We start from the raw sequence: 23,552 nt of genomic DNA on the forward strand, positions 1-23,552 counted from the left end.
AGACCAGGAGAGAGAGGAAGAGGGTCTGCAGGCAGAAAGTCGGGGAGAAGCAGGGAGGGTGCAATTCTGGAAGGACTTGGTATGTCATTTATCTTGTGGGGACATAAATCGGGAGTCCTTGAAGGGTTTTCAGCTGGGGAGATATTTGATCAGATTTCCATCATAGACAGTTCATTTTAATTACAAACTAAAGAGGGGGGACCAGGAGGCCAGATAGGAGGCTGCACCTGATGGGGTCCTCAACTCAGGGATGGGCAGATAGGAATGAAGAGGAGTCCACTCTCCCAAAGCCCTGCAGGGCCCCCAGTGTGGCCCCCTGCCACCCCATATCTGATCCTAAATCCTAAACTGTGTCAGCTCAGATCAAGCTGCTGCTCCCAAAACACAGCAGTGAGTTACTCTCCTCTCCAAGGCGATCTTCATCATATTATTAGATGCTCTCATAGTCTGTCTTCCCCCAGGAAAAACTCCTTCCTTTTTCAAAAGCGCTGAGCATCTCCCAGAGACAGCGTGTAAAGGAGCATGCCACGTGATGCCCTAAGTGTTGCAGGAGCGATGGCCCAGGTCCCGTGCCCTGCGATGGGAAGGGCGACTGAGAAGCTGGGCCACTTCTGAGCCCTTGGGGTCCTCATCCGGTGGACTTTCTCTGAGCCAGTCAAGCCAGTCCAACCCTTAGAGCAGAGAATGCTACCCACACATGTCCTCAGGGTATTGAGCCGTGTTTTGTAAATCACCTAGAAAGGCATTGCTGGGCTTGAAAGCACAATTTATTGCTACATTATTCAATGGTCCCAGCAGCAAGCTACGTTCTTTTTATTGATAGAGTAAAAATGAAGCAACCTAATGGGTGGGACCCTGGAAAATAGGACAGAAGCCGCGGTTCCAGTCTCTCCCCACCCCAGACACACAGAAAAAGCCCTTTTCCTGCTCCCCCTGAACCCCGCAGGCCAAGGAACCAATTCTACATTGAAATCCTTAGAGAAAGCTACTGTGTGTAAAAGGTGAGATATTTTTAAAGGGCATCCATTTCTGCTAGAAATTTTTTGCAGAATGAAGCCAGGAAACAAGCAATCAAAAGCAGAAAAAGGAAGTGTCCACTGGGCTCCCAGAACCTCAGAAGGGTTTGGACAGATATTCCCTCTACCTTCTGCCTTCCTCCAACCAACCCCTTGCCCCCAGCTCCTTCCCTTTCTGCCTCCTTTTCAGCTTCGGGAGGAACCCCCACATATAGAGACCCTATATTATGAGCTGGACCATGCCCTCCTTTCTTGTACACAATTCAGAAAAATCCTGAGGAATGAAGCCGCTAAAACCTGCTTCTGTCTCAGACTTCTCTGCAAATCCTGGAACAGCTTCGACTTGGCCCTTCCTTTTTTCCAACAAAGTGGCCTCTATTGCATAGGCCTTTAAGCCAATAATATTAAGCACACATTCTGCACAGGTAATTAATGGCCAGTATTTTTCCTCATACTTTGAGCTGATTTTTAAAAATATTATCCTGTCAAAAGCATTTATTTTATATCTCTAAGGAAGAAAAAAATAATTTACTCTGTAGCTTGTAGCTTTTATTGTATTCTTTCTCTGTCATGCTATTCTATTCAAACCAACTTCCTCCAATAAAATTTCCTTCAATCCCAGGGCATTGAAAAGCTCCAGAGGGAGAGTGGGATGGGGAGGGCAAAACTGCAAGCAAAGCTAGGGTTCAGAATGGCTGATTATATTTCTAGAGAAACGTTTCTGTTCATAAAGTGCTCTAACGGACACACTGTGTCACTGATACTCACTCAAATCCATGAAAACTGGGTGAGGTCACGTGACTCGCCCAGAGGCATGCCGCTCCCGGAATGACCTCTGCATCCTCTAGAGCTCCACAGAACTTGCTTCCCACCCTCACTGCCATCTTCGCGCAAGTATTGAGATACCTCCCACCTCTGTCTGGAGGGTCCCCTTCCCTCTGGCGCACTCTGCCCACGCAAGTGTCCTACACGTGCCTTGCCAGGTGGCTGCCGGAGGTGCCACTGCCTCAGGTTGAGGCCCGAGTCCCTTTGTCTGGGATATCATGACCACGGCCTCCTGCCTCCTCCGGCCAGCCCACCTCAGCCCTGCCTCAGACACACCCAGGCCAGCCGCAGCCACACCTGCAAGCTTTGGCCTGTGACTGTCTCTTCTTGAGTTGCTTTTCCCCTCCTGGACCAAGCCTTAGTGCACAGGTTCTCTCTTCTCTACACTCTGCTCACCATCCTGTAAATATGTGTGTTGAAAATATATGTCTGTCTTCCTTGCTGATTTTTCAGTTCCTCTAGGGAACAATGTTTGTGTCAGTGCCTGGCACTTAGTAGGTGTTCAATAAACATTTATAAGAGGAAAGAATTGAGAGAGGGATGGAGAGAGGAAGAAAAAGTGGGGAGGATCTGAGTCTGGGCCTTCGCAGGTCACTGGAATACAGCTCCCAATGCACCCCTCCACGGGTGGGCACACCGGTGTGTTCTCTCTGGGGTCTCTCCTTGGGAAACTCTCCCACCACAGGCGTTCTTTCTGCTTTCCCCTCTCTACCAGGTAGGCAGAGTCCCGTTTAAGCAGACTCCCAGCTCTCTTACCAGAAAAGGGCTGCAGGTCTCAATGTTCACAAATGCAAATATTGGTGCCACCTTGTGTGATGACGAACACCCCACGCCAGCACCACCTCTACTTGTGCCACCTACCCCAACACCTGCTGCAAAGCATGTCTTGTGCTTCTTAGTTTCATTTACCCTTGTCCCAGGGTGAGGCAGTATGAGTGTCACCATTTCTCGTATCTGGGCCCCCTTCCAAGTCCTCGAAGCATGAATAACTCTGAATGTGGGTGAGTGGACAGTAGTTCTCATTAGAATTCACACTTGATTATAGACCCCAGGGATGCAGACTCACTCTCCCAGGGATGCACTCATTACACATTCCCCTAAATAGGCCAGTAACTGTCAATATTGGTGATGCTTGAGGATGCTTTGTGGCATGTGGGCCATCGAATTCACATGCATGGCAGACTACAAAGGCACCTTAGGGACATCTGGGAAGGAGGAACAGCTAAATTTCCATCTCAGAGGCTTTGGCCAGCATGGTCGGGGGCGAGGCTGGGTGAAGGAACTGCCCTTCCCACAAATAGGGGCAGAATGAAGTGCCCAGGGGACCAGCCTGAACCTATCGTGCCTGTTCACCCTGCAAGTGCCTGCCTGTTGTCCTAGAAATGATCAGGCAGTGTATTGAGGTACGGCATCTGCGGTCCTTAACAGATACCTACAGGTGGAAAGAGTCCCTTTTCAAGAGGTTTATTCACGTCCAGACTCCACCTTGTGTACAAGACGTGCTGACACCAGGAGGTTCCGTAGGTTTGCTCGGTTGTTTGGCTGGCCACTGTGCCTCTGGGCTTTCATGCAGACAGCACGACCTATGCCCACACTGCAACCATCTAAAAAGGCTTCTTTAAGTTACCAGGTTTCACAATTGGCCTAAAATGTTTCGATGCATAGAAGAAAAAGTGTAAGGACTTCAAAGTAAGAAAAATGTGGGTATAAATCCTACTTCTGTTATGTGTTGGAAATGTGTCCACCAGTGAAGCGAGTGAGGGGCCAGGAAACTGAGGTCCATGGACCGCATCCGGCCCACCTCCTATTTTTTCATCTGTTTAAGTATTTATGGCTGTGTTCTCTCAACAACAGCCAAGCCAAATGCTTGTGACAGAGACCCACATGGCCGACAAAGCCCAAAATATATATCTGGGCCTCTACAGAAAAAGTGTGCCCCCTCTGGGTAAGATTATTTCACTTCTCTAACCCTCAGTTTTTTCATCCGTAAAATGGGCAAAATATTTACATTGAAGAAGTAGTGCTGTGAGAAATAAATGAGAAAAAAGTCAGACACATAGCAATGTGTGCTTGCTACATGCTGAGATTCTTTTTTTTTTTTTTTTTTTGAGAAGGAGTCTCGCTCACCCTTGTTGCACAGGCTGCAGTGCAATGGCCTGATCCCAGCTCACTACAACCTCTGCCTCCCAGATTCAAGTGATTCTCCTGCCTCAGCCTCCCCAGTAGCTGGGATTACAGGCATGTGCCATCACACCAGGCTAATTTTTGTATTTTTAGTAGAGACGGGGTTTCTCCGTGTTGGCCAGACTGATCTCGAACTCCTGACCTCAAGTGATCCGCCTGCCTCGGCCTCCCAAAGCATGCTGGGATCTTTAAATGCGGATTAACCTTGCTGTTTTCTAGCCATGTCATTCGTGGACAGGTAAGAAAGGGACACAGCTTGTCTTCCTGTCTCCATCTGTGTTTCCCTTTTCATTTCTCACCCGCCCCTGAAAGTAGAAAAGCTACAAAAAACAAACAAACAAAAAAATCATGCAGTATCTTTTTTTTTTAAGTGGGATGGAAAACAAACTTACTCTAAACAAAAGCTTAATTCTTTTGAGCATCTCAGGTTACTTATTTTATCATCGTTTTATTTTTAGTGTAAAATTAATCATGCAATATGTAGTACTGAACAAAGAAGAGGGTCTTCTTGCTTTCTCCCATTTACAGAATTTTTTTCTCAAAGAAAATATTGTTTAGATAGTTTCATTTTCCCACACTTAAAATATTTGTCTTCTTGAGAATTTTAATAAAAAACTACATTTTATAATGGAATGGAGCTATGTGAGATCATCTGAGATGTGTTTTCCCAACCAGAAGGAAAGAATCTTCCATATTTGTCAAGAAGGAGGAGAGACACTTCGCTTCTCCCAACAACTTTCTTCAACTCTTTCTATATTAAAACTTTTTTTAATTTGAATTCATTGTTTGCCTTATCACCTCCTCAGCAGCCTTACAATTTGCCTTGCAAAGAAGTCGAAATCCTCCAAATGGATTACCAAAAGAAAGTATATACCTACCAAAAGTAAACATATTAAAGCATTTAAATTTTTTTTTTAATTACACTTTAAGTTCTAGGGTACATGTGCACAACGTGCAGATTGCATTTAAATATTTCTAATCAGAGCTATTACAAGGTTTAAAACAGAGATAAAAAGGCTTCAGTGCAGGGATACTGAGAAAGCCCTAGACCCAGTGGAGCTTGTATTACCTTCCTTCCCTTCACTGCACTCAGCAAAGATCTGAGCACAGAAGGTGTCACCTTTTTTTTTTTTCAATTATTACCTTACTTCAACTAGGTTAATTAGCTATGGTTCCAGCCAAGAGGATCTACTGCTTTCATACTTGTAACTAAAAGAAAAGTTCTAAACACACTACAGAAATGGGAAGCCATTCTGGCTCTGGATATTCATTTTGTGACCTGCTACTCTTAGATCATATGATTCAACTCAAATATGGAACTGTCTTTCCTCAGGCGAAAACCCAAGAAGACTAGGAGGCCTCTTTTACATCAGAAAGTGCAAAGAGGAGAAAAGCATGGCTTTCTTCCCAGGTGCTTGTGCCTCTGATCCATTTTGTGAAAAGAATCCAAAACGGATCCTTTGACCTTGGCACCAGTATGGTTGCTATAGGCCTGCAGGAGTTGGTGTGAGGGAAGCCCATTAGGGAGCAGGTACCTAAAGAGGCGGCAAGAGTTAAAGACCTCCAGGGTCCTCCACAGCCTGCCATGTACCCCGTGAGTGTGAACTGTGGGAGATTTGAGACTTCCCTGCACTTGTGAGTCTCATGCTCCAGTTGTTGGTGAAGGTAACCATACCAATCCATTGTGGAGGACAGAGTTTTGGAAGCAGGACTTCTGATGCCTGTTCTCCTTGCTAATTACATGAGTGTGGGCAAGTCTTTTAACCTCTCTTTGGTTCTGTTTCCCTGTTTGCAAAAAAAGCAATACTTGCCTCAAAGTGTTAGTATGACATTTAAATTGCACAAAGGCTGTAGTTGCCTAACACATCACTGTGAACAAAGCAAGGGCCCAACAAATGCTTGTTCCTTCTTAATTTGTCTATGATTATGAGCCTTATATGCACTAAAAAAACTATAAAATTTCTTGACTACAAGAAATCAATATTATACTGCCATCTAAATTTCAGTATTGTATTTGTTAGTCGGTTGGTTTGTTTAGAAACTATGCCTTTAGGGGAAAAAATTATGGTGAGAGTGTGAGGAGAAGATATATGTGTAATGAATGGTCATGTGATCATCTCACCTCTGTAGTAGGGTTATGTTGTAAATCGTCCATTCTTAAAACTACTTGTGAGAACATACTTTAAATTTCCCCTAAAAATGTTGAAACCAACAGAAAGGATGAAGAAATGGGGAGAGAAAAAGGGAAGTCAAGATGTTTGCAATGATGTTGGGAAGACAGAAAAATGATATGAGAATAGCTACTGTATGGCAAGTGTACTCATTCATTAAAAAGTCAAAAAACAGCAGACATTGACAAGGATGTGGAGAAAAGGGAATGCTTATACATTGTTGGTGGGAATGTAAATCAGTACAACCTTTATGGAAAACAGTATGGAGATTTCTCAAACAACTAAAATTAGCACTATCATTCCATCCAGCAATCTCACTACTGGGTACATACCCAAAGGGAAGGAAATGATTATACTGAAAAGACACCTGCACTTGTGTTTTGATCATGGCACTATTCACAATAGCAAAATTATGGAGTCAGCATAAGTGTCCGTTAGAGGAGGATTGGATTAAAAAAAAATACATGGTACATGTACACCATGGAAATACCATGCAGGCATAAAAAAGACTGAAATCATGTTTTTTGCAGCAATATAGATGGAACTGGGGGCCACTATCCTAAGTGCAATAACTCAAACAGGAAGTCAAATACCACATGTTCTCACTCACATGTGGGAGCTAAACAATGTGTACATGTGGACATATGGAGTGGAATAATAGACATTGGAGACTCCAAAAGGTGGGAGAGTGGAGGGGGGTGAGGGCTGAAAAATGACCTCTCAGGCACAATGTTTACCATTTGAGTAATGGGTACACATAGAGCCCAGACTTTACCACAACACAACATATGCACGCAAGAAACCTGTACTTGTGCTCTGTCAGTATATACAAATGAAAAAATTAAAGTTTTTTTTTTTTTTTTTAATGACAGGGGAAAATGCACTAATTTAAGAAGTTAATAGGCAAGCAGAGCGACAGGTGCTGGGGATACCGTGGTGAGCCATAGGCTGCACACCCTCCCTCCTGGGGTCACATTCATCAGTACCTGCACAGATACAGAGCTAAAGCAGGCATGCCAGGGTATGTGAGGACCAATGAAGGGTGTTAGGGGTTAGAAAAGGTTTCCAGAAGGAATGAATGATGCTTCATCTGAAAACTGAGGAATGAGTGGGAATTAATTGGAGAGAGCGGCTTTTCAAGGGAGAGCACAGCATTTTCTATCTATGGGAAGAGAATACAGCTTTTTTTTTTTTTTTTTTTTTTGAGACGGAGTCTCGCTCTGTCGCCCAGGCTGGAGTGCTGTGGCCAGGTCTCAGCTCACTGCAAGCTCTGCCTCCCGGGTTCCCGCCATTCTCCTGCCTCAGCCTCCCGAGTAGCTGGGACTACAGGCACCCGCCACCTCGCCCGGCTAGTTTTTTGTATTTTTTAGTAGAGACGGGGTTTCACCGTGTTAGCCAGGATGGTCTTGATCTCCTGACCTTGTGATCCGCCCGTCTCGGCCTCCCAAAGTGCTGGGATTACAGGCTTGAGCCACCGCGCCCGGCCGAGAATACAGCTTTACATAGCATTTGAGAAACGGAGAGATGGCAGTGTGCCTGGAGCACAGAGAGGCAGGTACAAGACAAGGCAGGACAGAGAGGCAGGTACAAGACAAGGCGGGAGAGCTCCAGTGGGCCCAGAGATCTGCCAGGTCGGGCCTTCCAAGCTGTCCCGAGAGAGTCCCAGCCATCAGCACAGCTGTTCTGGCTCTGGAAATAAAAAGAAAGGGAGAAGTCAATGAGAGCCCTCTAGTTGATTCAGCATGCAGGGTCCATTTGTTCTATTATTCTCTCTGCTTTTTTGTAAGTTTGTAAATGTTCATGATAGTAAATTTTTAAGTTAGAACAAAAAAAAAAAAAAAAAAGAGGCCTTCTCACCAGCTGCAATTTAGCTGTGAATGTGGGCCAGTGACCAGAAGTTTCTCTAAGAATGCAAACTTAGTCTTGCCTGTCGCAGGGGAAGGTTATGGCCTCCTTAGGGAGAAAGAAAATGACAGGCTCATCCTCTCTGTGGAAGAATCAAAGAATTCAAGCACTTGGTTAATTTGCCGAGCCTCTTCCATCTAGGGAATTAGGCTGTACATCCTACGAAGCATGCTCTGGGGATTTCCAAGAATTCTTGTTTACACCCAGACCACAAACAACACAACAGGAGTTCAGATTTTATTACACAGTGATTTGGCATTTGCAGCTCAAACTGAAATTTTAAAGAAGCAGAAGAGAAGAACAACGAAGAATCGTGCAAATCTTTTGAACATTTCATTCTCTCTGTGGTTCTGGCTCTACATTTGGAATACTCTTTCTTTTTTTTCCTTCTGTCCCTCCTTCTTTTCCCTCTAAGTGCCAATTCTGAATATATGTTAAGCACTTTGCAATGCTCAAGGGGACAGAAGGATACACCGGCATTTATGCCTACCTAAAAGACCCCCGGTAGTGAGAAATACAATAATTAAACAAGCACAAAATGAAGCATAATTATAAACTGGGATCCATGCTCTTAAAAACAGGAAGGGGTACTTGGTATGGAAACATGTCTGTGGAGAGAACCAATTTACATTTGGGGGCCAGAGATAGCCCCCTCCTAGTCTAGAGGTTTCAAAATCAAAGGGACTCAGATTATAATGTTTTCAAGGGGGGTTTTACAACCGACGTTAACCCTTTATACATTATTTCCTACAGGAAATAATGCATAAGTTGAGATGATAGAGTTTTTGCCCACCACACACACCTGCTATCAACCAGGACTACATTAGCTATCATTTTTTATAATCCTAACACAAATAATTCTCTACCTCTCTCATTCAAACTGCTTTTAGACACAAATTAGAGGCAGGTTATAGGAAAGCAATTTACTTGTGATGAAAAGCAGAGGTTAGTGATGTTGAGTCCTTTTAATGGGCGCTGTGGGAAGCCTTGAAATCGAATCTGAATTTGGAGCAAAGCCACAGGAATCAGAGCAAAGGTAAAGAAAAGAATAGTTAGAGCAGACAACTGGCATTTAAATAGACTACCTTCCTTTCTTATTCTGAGCTTTACTTGTGTTTTAAGAACATATGTGGAGTTAGATTTGTGGAACACCAAACTTGTCATTAGTGCAACTTTTTTTTTTTTTGAGACAAAGTCTCACTCTGTCGCTCAGGCTGGAGTGCAGTGGCGCGATCTTGGCTCACTGCAAGCTCCACCTCCTGGGTTCACCTAATACAACTATTTTTTAAATAATTTAATTCCATACTATGTTCAATAAGAAAAGGAAATAGAGGAGAGCAGAGTTAAAGGAGGGGAGGAGGGGAAGGAAGGGGAGGAAAACAAGGACATGAAGAGAGATGCCCTAAAGGGAACATACACCCACGAGAAGCAAAAACATCAGGATCAGCCTGACTCAGTTCAGTGACAGAAACAATGACCCGATATGGTCTGCATTATGAACACATGGATTTGGGTGACTTTGGACGTGGCATTTCAGTCAAGCTGCAGGTAAAATCCTTTTCTTAGAACTGTGGCCGCCTATCTGGAAATTCATGTTCCCTCTCATTCCGAGAAGGGCATTACACTAGCAACAGGGGGGATAAAGAGAAGAAGAACTGTGTTCGTTCCACGAGAAAGCAAATGTTGTCACCTACAGCCAGATTGCTTCCAGGTATTTCATCGTAGGTCCATGGGGTTTCAGGTCTCACGGTCAGACATACAGTTCTGGGGCTCAGACAGGCTGGGAGTCCAGATGGGCATTTGCTCTCTGTTGGGTTCAAGACATGGAGTGAGTGAGGTCACCCAGAGAAAGGCTGAGACGGAAAGAGGACTGAGGACTGCATCCCAAGCAATGCCAGTAGCTAAAGGACAACCAGACCAAATGGGGGAACAAGAAACAACAGGAGGGAAAACAGGAGACACATCTGAAATAAAGAAGAGGAGAGAAAAAAAATCCCACGAATGGTGTTTCCGGGATAAAGGAGGCTCGTTACATGTTTGTAAGATCTGGGGAAGTACTCTTATAGAGGAAGAGATGGAATCCAGAGAAAGGCAGGTTAACTGTCAGCGCCCTTGTTTAGGAGGCAGGAGGTTCGCTTTGGAGAAGGACAATTTTCACCCACGATAAATGGGAGGCAGGAGAGAGGGAAGATAACCTCTCAAAGTGAAGCTCAATTTCTTTTCTATAAAATAAGATTATTGCAATAGGTAAGCTTTAAGGTCTTATCACCTATTTTCACATTTTAAGAAATAATATATAATCCCTTTTAGTCCCCTGTAGCTGTTTTTATAGTTCGATCTTAGAAGCAAGTTTTCATGAGTAATACACTATTCATTATTTTGAAAGAAAAGACCGACAGACCCATTATATATTTTTTCCTGGGGCCACTGAAGGAATCTTCATATTTTAGTATATTGATGATGCTGAAAAAATACATTGTCCAATGTCACATATATTCCTGCCTGGGAGTGTACCCATGAGGAAGCAGCAGGTACACCCAAAATGAGGAACACCTTTTTTTTCTTTTTTTTCTTATTTTCAAGTACTATACTCTTCAAACAATGCCAGTGTCATAAAGGCAAAGAAAGTATTTGGAAATATTCCAGATTAAAGGAAACTAAATTAATACAACAATTAAATGTAGTACCTGATTCTAGACTTTATCCTGTACAGGGGAGAAAAATTTTGGAATGGACCTTGTTAATGTCAATTGGTGAAACCAGAATACTGAGAGTGGATTTTTTGAAAGTACTGTATCAATGTTAAATTAATTGAAGTTGATAACTTTATGTGGTTATGTAAGAGAATACCCCTATTCATAGGAAATAAACACTGGTATATTTTAGGGTAAAGGACCATAATGTATGCATTTAATCACAAATGGGTGAGAGAGAGAGACAGAGACAGAGAGAGGGCAATGATAAAGTCAGTTGACAACTGGGGCAAATGAAATATACATGTTCAATATAATATTTCTATTCTTACAATTTTTCTGTAAGTTTGAAATTATTTTCAAATAACAACTTAAAATACACATTAATAGCTAAAAGAGTGCTCAGATTCCTGTGCTCCAGCACTGTGCCACTGCACATCAGAAGCTCCAGAGAACTCTAAGAATAAGGCCGTGCCTTGCTAAGGAAGTCTACCTTGGCATTGGAAAAAACTGAGCTTGTATTATTTGTATAAAGAGCAAAAGAACTAAGTGTTCTGTGGCAGTTGTGAATTTGTGAAGTTGTAAGGGTCTTAACTTGAATATGACCCCATATTTTCTGTTCAGCATATATTTGTCTTATAAAAATCAATTGTTAAACAGACGAAAAAGTAAATAATAATCAAAGGAAGGCCCAGCACGGTGGCTCATGCCTAAAATCCCAGCATTTTGGGAGGGAAGGCAGAAGGATCACTTGAAGTAAGGAGTTCAAGACCAGCCTGACCAACATGGTGAAACCCCCTCTCTACTAAAAGTACAAAACTTAGCCAGGTATGGTGGCACACGTCAGTGGTCCCAGGTACTCAGGAGGCTGGGGCATGAGGATCGCTTGAACCCAGGAGGTGACGGCTACAGTGAGCTGAGATCGTGCCACCGCACTCCAGCCAGAGTGAGATACTGTCTCAAAAAATCATCGTCATCATCGACAACAACAACAAAGGAAGAAGAGAAATTCTCATTGCTGAAGCAGAGAATTCATAAAGGGGGTATCACAGGGACATGAAATTTCCCTTTGGTATAGATTTTTTTAATTGTAAGATATAGAGAGAGCAAAGCTGATAGAAAGCCTTCATTTTTCTAGGGCTACAGTATCATCTTAACAAGTTCCTGGAGTGTCAAACGTAGGCTGATTTACTCTTTTAGGACACGCAATAAAAGGGGTAGAGATTACAGGGGAATTTGAAGGAGGCTAATGTTTCTATTCTTTTAAATCTGACAACAGATCATTTCATCATTTCATCATACTGTGTAGTTAAAGTTTTGTTACTATTTTTTCACTGCTTTGGAAAGCAGCCTTAAGTAACGTCTTCCTGTGCACACTGGTAGAACCATTCTGACCACCCGGTGGACAACGCCCCTTTGGCTGGCGCGAGCCTGACCTGCGATGCAGTTATCTTCCTGAAGGCGGCGCTGTGCCCCAGCTGTGCTGAAGGAGGCCGGCGTGCAGGAAGAGGAGGGGCATTCCTGGGCAGAAATCCTCCTGGGCAGAAATCGAGCTGGGCGCCCCGCTTAAAACCACAAAGGGAGCACAGTCTAGTGAGAAGCTACACGTTTGCAAATGGTACACATAAGGAGAGAGATATGAGCGGCTTCTATACCCTACAAAGGCGTAGAAATTAAAACGGCACAACCTTTTGTTCTTAGATCCCCAACTGATAATTAAGACGTTCGCATAGTCATTATCCCATTACCTTTTATTTCGCATTTCTCTCACCTTCTTTTGTCATTTTTTAAACTTTTTCTCCTTCCCCCTCTTTTCACTCCAGAATTTGTTTTATAATTGATGTCGGTGTTTTCTGTTGCTTAGAAATTAAATTATCAGAAACTCCTTTGTATACTGGTCTCTGACCTATAAATAGCGCCACAGCTGCCTGTGACTTACGGCAATTAAAGATTTTTGTGCTAACCAGAAAAAGAAAAGAAAACAAAAGCCTGAAGGTCCTAGTGTAGCACGTCTAGTTGTTCTGCTGGCTTTATTGGGAGGAAATATGAGAAATGGCTCTTGGAAAATATTTTCCTTATCAATAATTGTTCTTTGGAGTTCACCTTACTCAAGGAGGATGTATCAGAAATAATTATTGGGGTTGAGTGTGTTTCTGTCAATTCGTGTGGCCTTTTTCCACAAGAGTACTTCCTTTTCATTTTTCAAGGATTATAGACAACAGCTCTTCTCTATAAAATATATTTTTGAGTAAAAATACCAATTCCATTATAAGCTCTTGGCAATCAACATATCTTCTATTATTTCCAAAAGAAGAGAAAGGCTTTAATGGGGCCTGGTTATGATTAATAATAGATTTGGTGAAGAAAAAGCCAGCCGGACTTTAAAATAGATGAGAGCATTCTTAGTCTTGGTGAGTCTTGGTTCAGCTCATTAAGGAAGCCAGCTGCGATGCAGATCGGCATACCGTTTCCGTGACAAAAGAGGAATTTCCCATAAAAGCCCTCTCCTGAAGGAGGCCAGTGTGTTTTTAGGTGAGCCCTGGCCACATCTGGACCATAGAGATGAACTGTGCCACACAGGAGGTGGAACAAGAGTCGAGGAAAACAATAAAAATGACTTTTGGCCAGGCACAGTGGCGGATGCTTGTAATCCCAGCACTTTGGGAGGCCGAGGTGGGCTGATCAGGAGGTCTGGAGATCGACACCATCGTGGCTAATACGGTGAAACCCTGTCTCCACTAAAAAATACAAAAAAAAAATTAGCCGGGCGTGGTGGTGGGCGCCTGTAGTCCCAGCTACTCGGAGGCTGAGGCAGGAGAATGGCGTAAACCCGGGAGGCGGAGCTTGCAGTGAGCCCAGATCGCGCCACTGCACTCCAGCCTGGGCGACAGACCGAGACTCAGTCTCAAAAAAAAAATAATAATAATAATTACTTGTAACATTTGGAAGCCTGCTTTTAGAGGGAATACCAACCGAATGGGGCCAATAAAATGATAAAATAAGAGAAGTGACTGTAAAATAATTTCAGTACAATCTTTAATCTATGAAGAGCTAAGAGATGGAAGACAGGGAGCAGACATGTCTTCTGTTATGGGAAAGGCAGTAAGGAACAGATGAAAGCTGCAGGAAGAGTGCCAGATTGCACTAGGACAAACTGCACCAGGTATCACAAGAAACATTGCCAAGGATGTTGTACAGACACCTTTTATTTCTAAGAACGCATAAACTGTCTTTTGTGAATAAGCTACATTTAATCCTGCTTCCAAGCAGAAAGATAAACTAGCTAGTCCCTGGTTTCCTGTGATTACATATCCCCTTCAATCATGGAATCACAAAGCTGACAGGGAGCTTTGGAGATCATCCACTTTAAAAATGAGGACATCTGTTTTAACAATAGTGCCAGGACATGAGGGTAGTAAGTGGCAAAGTTAAAACAGCAACCCGGGTCCGACAGCCTCCGGTCCACGGTTATTTTCCCACTTCACAGAACTACCTCCTTAGTCCATTTACACCAAATACAGACAGTTAAACTCCACCCCATTTCCAGGCCTCACACCCATGCTGGGTTTGAGGAGCATTCCTATTAGCTTCATGACTTCTCCATATGGTGAGCCTTAGAGAGGACAGATACGAGGATCCCCATCTGAGTTAAAACCCAAAGAAAATTCTGGCTAACACGGTGAAAACCCTTCTCTACTAAAAATATGAAAAATTAGCCGGGCGTGGTGGTGGGCGCCTGTAGCCCCAGCTACTGTGGAGGCTGAAGCAGGAGAATGGCCTGAACCCGGGAGGTGGAGCTGGCAGTGAGCCGAGATCGCTCTGGGCAACAGAGCTAGACTCTGTCTAAAAAAAAAAGAAAGAAAAAAAAGAAATTAAGAGCCTTTGCTGAGGTCAAAGCCAGCCTTCCCCAAGCCCCCAGCTCTGTGTGACTTCCAGGGGGCATTGCTGCAACTGATTTTTGACAGACTGTCTTCCTGTTTGCCTTTGTAGGTTTCACAGCGGCAGCCTCCCTCGTGTCCCTGGCCTGGGCCTTGGCCTCCTATCAGAAGGCCCTCCGGGACTCTCGAGATGACAAGAAGCCCATCAGCTACATGGCGGTCATCATCCAGTTCTGCTGGCACTTCTTCACCATCGCCGCCAGGGTCATCACGTTTGCCCTCTTTGCCTCGGTTTTCCAGCTGTACTTTGGGATCTTCATCGTCCTTCACTGGTGCATCATGACCTTCTGGATCGTCCACTGTGAGACAGAATTCTGTATCACCAAATGGGAAGAGATTGTGTTCGACATGGTGGTGGGGATTATCTACATCTTCAGTTGGTTCAATGTCAAGGAAGGCAGGACACGCTGCAGGCTATTCATTTACTATTTTGTGATCCTTTTGGAAAATACAGCCTTGAGTGCCCTCTGGTACCTCTACAAGGCTCCCCAGATTGCAGACGCATTTGCCATTCCAGCGCTGTGTGTGGTGTTCAGCAGCTTTTTAACTGGCGTTGTTTTTATGCTGATGTATTACGCCTTCTTTCATCCCAATGGACCCAGATTCGGGCAGTCACCAAGTTGTGCTTGTGAGGACCCAGCCGCTGCCTTCACTTTGCCCCCAGACGTGGCCACAAGCACCCTACGGTCCATCTCAAACAACCGCAGTGTTGTCAGCGAGCGCGATCAGAAATTCGCAGAGCGGGATGGGTGTGTACCTGTCTTTCAGGTGAGACCCACTGCCCCATCCACCCCATCATCTCGCCCACCACGGATTGAAGAATCGGTCATTAAAATTGACTTGTTCAGGAATAGGTACCCGGCATGGGAGAGGCATGTTTTGGACCGAAGCCTCCGAAAGGCTATTTTAGCTTTTGAATGTTCCCCATCTCCTCCAAGGCTGCAGTACAAAGATGATGCCCTTATTCAGGAGCGGTTGGAGTATGAAACCACTTTATAAAGCAAAAGGAGTTGCAGGACCCACAACATCCAGATGAAGGGGTGACAGCAGGGCTGTGGCCATAATGACACTTCATCCTAGGGCAGGGCAGTGAGCTGTGAAGTTCCTAGAGTGACCGTCATCACCATTATCATTTGATCCTGTTGGCTGGGGGCAGCTGGTCTCCTTCCAAAGCAGCTGCACCCAAGAGTCTCTGACTCCACCTGAAAGAATGACGCTGGCTTAGTAGGACTCTCCATTGCTACCAAACTCCTCCTGCACGGTCTTGGGTGCACCCACCAGAGGGTACTATTATTATGGAAAATTTTGCCTCCAATCATTAGGGTGTCTTGATGGTGTTAACTGATCTTTCCATAAAAATAGATTCAGTCATACACACATACACACACTAACACCAGTCCTCTGTCAAAAAAGCTTAGGTGACTTTTTTTGATGCAAAGCTCTGATTCCCGCAGGAATATAAAAACAAAGAAAGAGAGAAATATCCCTCAAGAAAAAAAAAAAAATAGTATTGCTTAGAAAAGAATTCATAAACCATTTTCTCATTTGGAAATCCATACCACGTGTGAAAATCCTATCCAATGGACAGCAAACCCAAATGTTGTTTACACATGTGTTAGCATTGATGGAATGGTTCATTTTCTACACATTTCAGGATTTGTTTTATATTTTAAATTTTCTGTTGTGAACATCCTTTTTGACAGAAATCCTATGCAGCCCATGTATGGCTTTCGACAAGACCAAGGAGCTCAATAACTTTATGATGTAAATTAAATAGTAATCATGATTCAGTATTCAATTGCAAAAATGTAATAGGTACACAAAGAGGAAGTGGGGAAAAAGGCAAAATGAGAGTCTGATTCCCAGTCATGTGCAGCGCCTATTGGGACATAACGGCAGTGCTGCACGAACCAGAGGAATGGGCTGCAACCGGATCTGTTTCCAGACGCAGAATGAGTGGCTCTGTGTGACAATAGGCAGACGCCGACTCTGGAAGAGGCCGTGCCACTCCTTTCTAGTGCCAAACACCATCCAACCACAGGACTGACGTGGAAGCCCCGAACAACTGAGAATGATTGGCATGAGCCCCCTAAAAGCAGGCAAGAGAACGAGCAATCAAGTTCTCCACTGTGTACAGACTTTTGCTCCCCGCAATCCAAGGTCAAAGTGATATGTCTTTTAGAGGCTTTGGGACACTTTTTAGTAAGTATGAGCAGACAGATGCAATGAATATGCTATGAAAAAACCCTTCTGAACTGATAGAGGGCTTATCACTATATCCAGCTAAGATTTGTATTTGAATCATCTGTAAAGTCGCACTCTTACAACAAGCTTCTGGGTTTTAAATACCTCCGTACAGCAAGTAAACGTTCCCCGCTTTCTGTTCTCAGTGTCCTTGGTCATGGTGCTTTTCGTTGCATTAAAAGTGCCGGTCAAACTTTGATAGTATTTTTTTATAGTTGGTGCAGAGTGGAATAACTCATGGATTATTTCAATATTTTTGTAATAAAAAATATAGGGTATACACATAGGCATCATCACTTTTTTTATAGACCTGGAATCGTTTAAAACACTTTAAGCATCATAATTACTTGGGATGTCAGAACCTGGTCCACAAATTCCATCAGCCTGCCTCAGCAGATTGAAAACATTTGTCTCTTGCAAGATCACCCTACTTTGCAAGTTGGTGCCCCCAGGAACCTGGCCAGGGGTGCTATCAGAATATCAGGTGAAGAGAGAATCAGCTTAAATAGAAAGGGCTTGTCAAGACTGGCCAATGTTTCCCAGGAAATCAAAGATGTAAATGATTACTTTCATCCATCCATTATAACAAACCTGACCACAGTGGAAGATGTCTTAAACTTCCTTCCCTGGTTTTATATTAACCCAACTGATAGATTAAGTATTAGTCAAACCACTAAAAAAGAAAAAGAAAAAAAGTTTAACTTAATTATTTGGTTATTTGGACTAATTCACATAAAGTAGTCCAGTTCTCTAGCCACCACCTGTAATGGGTGTGTCATCCAGAGACTGTGTCCCCACAATGACATCACAGGAAGTAACAGAGGGCTCAACCTAGGACTTCTTTTGGTACAAAGCCCCAAATCAATTTTTTAAAAAAAATAGACAATTTTTATAAGTAGACATACTTCCTAGTACTCCATGATTTGATCCTCCAAGCAAGATTTCCACTAAAAAATACTAATCTTTTGTTGGGATGTGGGAAGATTACCTAGTCACCAGTAAAGGCCCAGGAAAAGGCTCTTGTTGTCAGCACATGGTGAAAACATTCCACCCCCCATTGTAGAAGGAAAAAAATGATGATTTTGGCAAATTCTTCATTTTTGTGCAGAACCTTGAGTTATTAGCTTCGTTGTTTCCAAGACAACTTTTAACTGATGATCTTTGGAAATTGAGTTTCTCAGTTGAACTATACCTTTGATTCTATGAGTAAATCACAGATTACAATCTAATAGAGTCAATCGATCAACACAAACCCAACAGGCCCCATCATGCTTCAATCATGTAAGTTCTAAGTTATTTCTCAACTTGATCTCTCATTCAACATGTTACGGGTCAGAATGAATACTATGTCAATTAAAAATGATGTACTGTGCTTTGACTTGGAGGTGAGATTGGCAGTCAGGAGAATGTAAGAAGGTTGAATTTTTCAGTGATTTCCCAAATACTGTAAATACTCTGTTATCCAACATACTTGGAGATTATGATATTTTAATTCGGCATGAATTCTTGTTAAGGAAAGAACATATCCACGATGTGATGAATTACAACCTTTCAAAAGATTACAAGAGCAAAACAACTTACTCTAGAGGTAAATCATGATTTAGCCTTGTTTCCATGATTCAGGAAGCAATACACTGCCACCAGACTGTTGTGGTGATAACAACTTTTACTCGTTTTGTAGAGGCACAGATAACAGAGAGTTTAAAGTATTCAGATTTAAAGAGACATCGTCAATGTACAAAGAATCAAAATTTAATTTTTGTATTTATATTTTAATTCTAACATTTCCTTTTCAGTCTGCCATTAAACCCTCCACAGACAGTAACTGGAGAATCCCAAAGGAAAAAAATTGGAAATGGTGCATTCCTTATGTGCAGGCTCCTTTCCATGTCTGAGTCCACTTTGATTCCATTTAAGAGGGAGATCTGCTCTTACTCACTTTTTGCATAGGATCAGGAAATTTTCTAAAGGAACAACATTGTAATTTGTTTTACTTTTAAACTTGCATTTCTCAATATGAAACCATGTTTAATGAATATATATAATGTGTGTGTGTATCTTAACCATAGTGACACTTTGTTTGTGTGAAAGAAAAGGAAATAATTTTTCCATGTAAGTCAAAATCTCGCAAAATGACTATGTCCTTTAAATCCTCTTTGCTTATTTACTTAACTACGTACTGTCTAGTTCAGTAACATTCTTTGCAGACACTTAGTTACTACTCATTTATGATAAATGCTGTTAACCCAACAAATATAATAAATTCTCTTACTGACATGGCAAGAATATATAATTCAAGTATTAGCAAAAGATAATCTGAAGATAAAAGTAAAATGAAGTATTCATGGTTAATTTCAAAATGCCCAATTTATTTTGCTCTATGAGTAAAGGAAGTGATTGCACAGACCAATTAAAAGTGAATGAGAGTAATTGAAAACTCAATGGCTGTTTTTTAAAAATGATATGTTCTTTTTTAAGTGTGTGTGTGTACATACATATACGTATATACGTGTACATATATACACGTATATGTATGTACACACACACACTTTCCAACTAAAGTAACAGAGATGAAACGGATAAAGTATATACTGCTTTTGAATGCATATAAAGTGGTATGTTATGCATATAAAGTGTACATAAGCTTTTTAGAAAAGAAGCATTTTCCTACTGCTTTTTCAAAACCAACCCAAGCTTACAGTCCATCTATAAGACCAACACACTTATGAACTTCAGTTGGAAATACCTAGATATAATTCAGCACTTCTTAGCTCGAATGAGTTTTATCATTTCTTAAGGATCTCATCTTTTAAACAGCTGAATAAAATAGTTCTGTGTGACTTCAAAGTTTCTTTCTCTGAACAGATTGAATTGAGCAAAGAAAACCTCTTCTGTCCTTACCAGGATTGTGTAAGGTTACACATTTGCTTTTAAATATACCAAATGCCATTGAATGGAAACAAGTTCTGACACAATGTTTAGACAAGAATCCAGAGATTTTTTCTAATGAACCATTTTCTAGACTAAATATATGCTCCCTTGCATTTTCCACATATCTTTGCCATTAGCTATTGCTGTTTCTATATAAAGCTTGGATGAGATGCCTGCATTTTTATGTGCTAAGGAGAATTCCTTAAAGCCTTTTTAAAAATAGCTCATACTGTCACTCAGATTATAGCTCAGAAGATGGTTGAAGCGCATGGTGAAAACACAGCAGGACTGGGGTGGTCATTCCTATAATTTCAGTGACAGAGGCAGATCAACGTTCCTTTGTCTTGGCAATCCAATGTCATTTTTGAAAACAATCAAAATGATCGCTTGTGTCAGCTTCTGACTCGTAACACTCCTTCTCCCACCTGATGCTCCAGTGTTTCAAAATGGCCAAGGATGGGTGATTCCACTCTATCCCCCATTTCTGAGACTCTTGTCTGGACCTGTATCAGGCCATGAAATGCCCTGAGCATTCGAGTGGCATCTCTCCTCTTCACATAGGCACCTGGGTGGCAGCATCAGGCCACTCCAGAGTTCTCTGTGTTGACATATGTCTTGTCTAGTTGCTGTCCTAAAAATGGGCACCTGGCAAGGCTATCAATCAACAGCCTCGACAGTATCATTACTCATTCTAAAGTAAAACTGCAGAATGTGGGTGGAATTGTATAAAAACATAATGAGCCATTTAATTTTGCTAATTGAAGCAATTAGGCTAGCACACAAGCAGCCGGCTTTCACGGCAGAAAGCCACATGGAATAAGTGCCAAACAGCCATTTGCGTTTATATATATATATGTACACACACACACACACACACACACACATATATATATATTTATAGCAGGCAGCGACCTAGCCCCCAAATGTAAAGCTTTAGTCAAACTTGAGGCCTATATTCTGCAAAACAAGAGATGACAATGTCTTTGAAATATTTTCATAATATACTGATGGCCTAAGTCAGAAACAAGCTGCCTAAATCAAGTCTTGCTTTTGGTTATTTCATTTCCCCATAGACTTTCTCACGGTTCTATCTCCCATATTGAGAGTAGCTCATCACGATGGATGGTTTATTGGGCATGTAGTGCTGGACTAAGAACTGTATCTATATGGTTTCATTTAGTCTTCACTGTCATCTGTGAGTTAAGCACCAGTTACAGATGACAAAACTTTGGCTTAGAGATGTCAAGCATCTCTAAGCTAGGAAACAGTGGGGCTGAGGGTTGAGCACAGCTTTCAACAACTGCGACTTCTGGGAGCCCAGTGACTCTTCCCACAAAATCTAGTCCTGATTTGGCAAGTCTTCAGAAGAAGGAGAATCATGGTCTGATGATCAAAATTTTCCAAGAAAATTTTATTTAAAAGTAAAAGATGTCCTTCAAAATGAACAGTTAAAAATGTAACAGTCAATGATGTGAAATGGAAGTCTCTATCACCTGTAACTAAATTTTACCTTAACTCTCTAACTCATAGTAGGCAGATAAATGCTATTCTTCCATTCCAGGCAACTGTCCCCCTCCTATGGCTCTACTATGTATTCAATTAAGTGATAAACATAAATTAACGTGATGCCACGTCCCTCGTATTTTATATGTGTATGCTGTTTTCATCCAATTAAGCAGACTGAAAAAAAACTAAACCCCATTGCTTACTTTGGCATTTTAACAAGATAGAGAGAGAAGAAAAGAAAGAGGGAGGGAGAGACGGAGGGAAGGAAGAAGGAAGGAAGGAAGGAAGGAAGGAAGGAAGGAAGGAAGGAAGGGAGAGAGGGAGATCTAACAAGTCTTTGAAATGATGTTTTTAAATTATAAGGTAATTCTGTTTCACTGCCATAATTTTTCCTAAATTTTATTTAATATCTTGCAGGTCACAAAATTTAATATTTAAGAGGATTATTAAACCACTAGCTTGAACAATCATATAAGTCTAGGAACCTTATCTTAGTGTTAGATGCAAATAATACTGCAAGTGTCGACCAAATATTTGTTGAATGGAATTATAAAATAATTGATGTGTTCTTTCCCTTCTCACTTTAGATGTAGCATGTCTGAAGGTCTGCAAGATGACAGAGTTGTAACCCATTCAATGATACTGTTGCCTAGTAAGCTGTGTGTGTGCTGTTTGAACTGATACTAAAAAGGTAGCCGATAATAAACCAAAAATTTTCTCAACCCTGGTGTTTATTTTTAAAAAATCTTCAACGATCAATATGAATGTAGTATATTAAAATACAAGTAACTATCTTTCTGCTTTGATTTAAGAGATCTTTATGAATTTACATAAAATTAGAAGTCACTGATTTTTATAGGGAAATAGCATGTAAAAGAAATCTAAGTGTTGCTTTATCACTTTATTTTGTAGATGAGATAACTAAGATCCAAAAAGAACAAGCAATTTTTGTCATCAGGATTACGTATTACACTTTTATTTTTTCCCTGAGTCATTTATTCAACAAGTATGACCTCTGCAACTCTTATGGCTAGGCAATGCACAGTCAAGCACAAAAGGAAAGTTGTATCAGAATAGCTCACAGTCTAGCTATTAGCAGCACAATCATAGTTTTCTGACATCAACTCTTACTCTTTTCTACTCTACCACACTACTTCTTCTCAATATCTATATTTAATTTCATATTGAAGCAAGAAAGAAACACAGATTTTCTAAGACTATACAGTCATGTGTCACTTAAGGATGGGGATACATTCATTCTGAGATATGCATCGTCAGGCAATTTCATCATTGTGTGATGGAGTGCGCTTACACAAGCTTAGACAGTAGAGCCTACCACGCTCCTAGGCTATATGGTAGAGCCTATTGTCCCCAGGCTACAAACCTGTACGGCATGCTACCATACGGAATACTGTAGGCATCTGTAACACCATGGTAAGTACTTGTGTATTTAAACATAGAAAAGTTACAGTAAAAAATGTAATATTATTGTCTTATGGGATCGCTGTCATATGTGCAGTCTGTTGTTGACCAAAATGTCATTGTGTAGCATGTAAGCCTCACAATAAACAGTTACTATATAAAATAATGATGACGAACATAAAGTAACAATACGAATCCAAAAAAAATCAACACTAGATGACTGCTTATAAAAAGTAATTTTATAATTTGTTTATATGACTCTCCACAACACTAGATATTTTTAAATTAATATCACGACACAACAAAAACCATTGAAATACTCTCTTGGCGCATAGTATTTGATTGAAAACAATCATTTTTGGATAAACTTTGGAGCGATTCTTGAGAATTTATTTCAAGAAAAGGCATGAAATTAGGGAGTCTCCAAAGTGAAGAGTTTTCCAATAGGTGGCTTCTCTGATTTTTCAACAAAGCATTCTTCACTTACTGTGTTTCTCCAGCATACTGGTTATTTAGGAATAACAAATTTCCAGACATAAACATCAGCTGTTGCTCTAAAGCCTTTCCTCCGATGCCCAGAAGAGCAGCACTGTGCTGCATGACAATTTCAAGAGTCAGGAGTCAAGACAGTCAGCCCCAGCTCCTTCGGGAAACCCACACTGGCTTTGGACCCGATTGCATCCTCTCCTGCAATGTGGCCCTGAGTGACTGGCTTCC

At 41.8% G+C, this 23,552-nt stretch overlaps 1 protein-coding gene, 1 long non-coding RNA gene and 1 pseudogene across 6 annotated transcripts in view; 1 reads left to right on the plus strand and 2 right to left on the minus strand.

Annotated features, from left to right (window-relative positions):
* Positions 1-1,900, minus strand: part of LOC101024460 — a 47,368-nt pseudogene extending 45,468 nt beyond the window's left edge. Inside the window, exon 1 of the transcript XR_004185997.1 lies at positions 1,785-1,900. The product of XR_004185997.1 is annotated as a myotubularin-related protein 5-like (transcript). The remainder of the gene's footprint in view (positions 1-1,784) is intronic.
* The window catches only part of XKR4 (XK related 4), a 408,833-nt gene that overhangs the window by 383,246 nt on the left and 2,035 nt on the right, over positions 1-23,552 (plus strand). The window contains exons 3-4 of one of the 4 annotated variants that reach the window (XR_002523805.2): positions 14,785-16,934; positions 22,001-22,132. Coding sequence is in view for 1 of the 4 variants with exons in the window: in XM_021942325.2 (XP_021798017.1) it covers positions 14,785-15,731 (947 nt within the window). In the remaining 3 variants the exon portion in view is untranslated. Of the gene's footprint in view, positions 1-14,784; positions 22,133-23,552 lie in introns of those variants that run through there. The other 3 variants (XR_004185812.1, XR_004185811.1, XM_021942325.2) reach the window with 3 other exon arrangements.
* LOC103886807 lies at positions 8,942-9,885 on the minus strand. The gene is made up of 2 exons (XR_002523806.2): positions 9,796-9,885; positions 8,942-9,100 (listed from the first exon to the last, which is right to left on the minus strand). It is a non-coding gene; the product is annotated as an uncharacterized LOC103886807 (long non-coding RNA).

Source organism: Papio anubis, chromosome 8, assembly GCF_008728515.1.
Source record: "Papio anubis isolate 15944 chromosome 8, Panubis1.0, whole genome shotgun sequence".
In the NCBI taxonomy this organism is placed as follows: domain Eukaryota; kingdom Metazoa; phylum Chordata; class Mammalia; order Primates; family Cercopithecidae; genus Papio; species Papio anubis.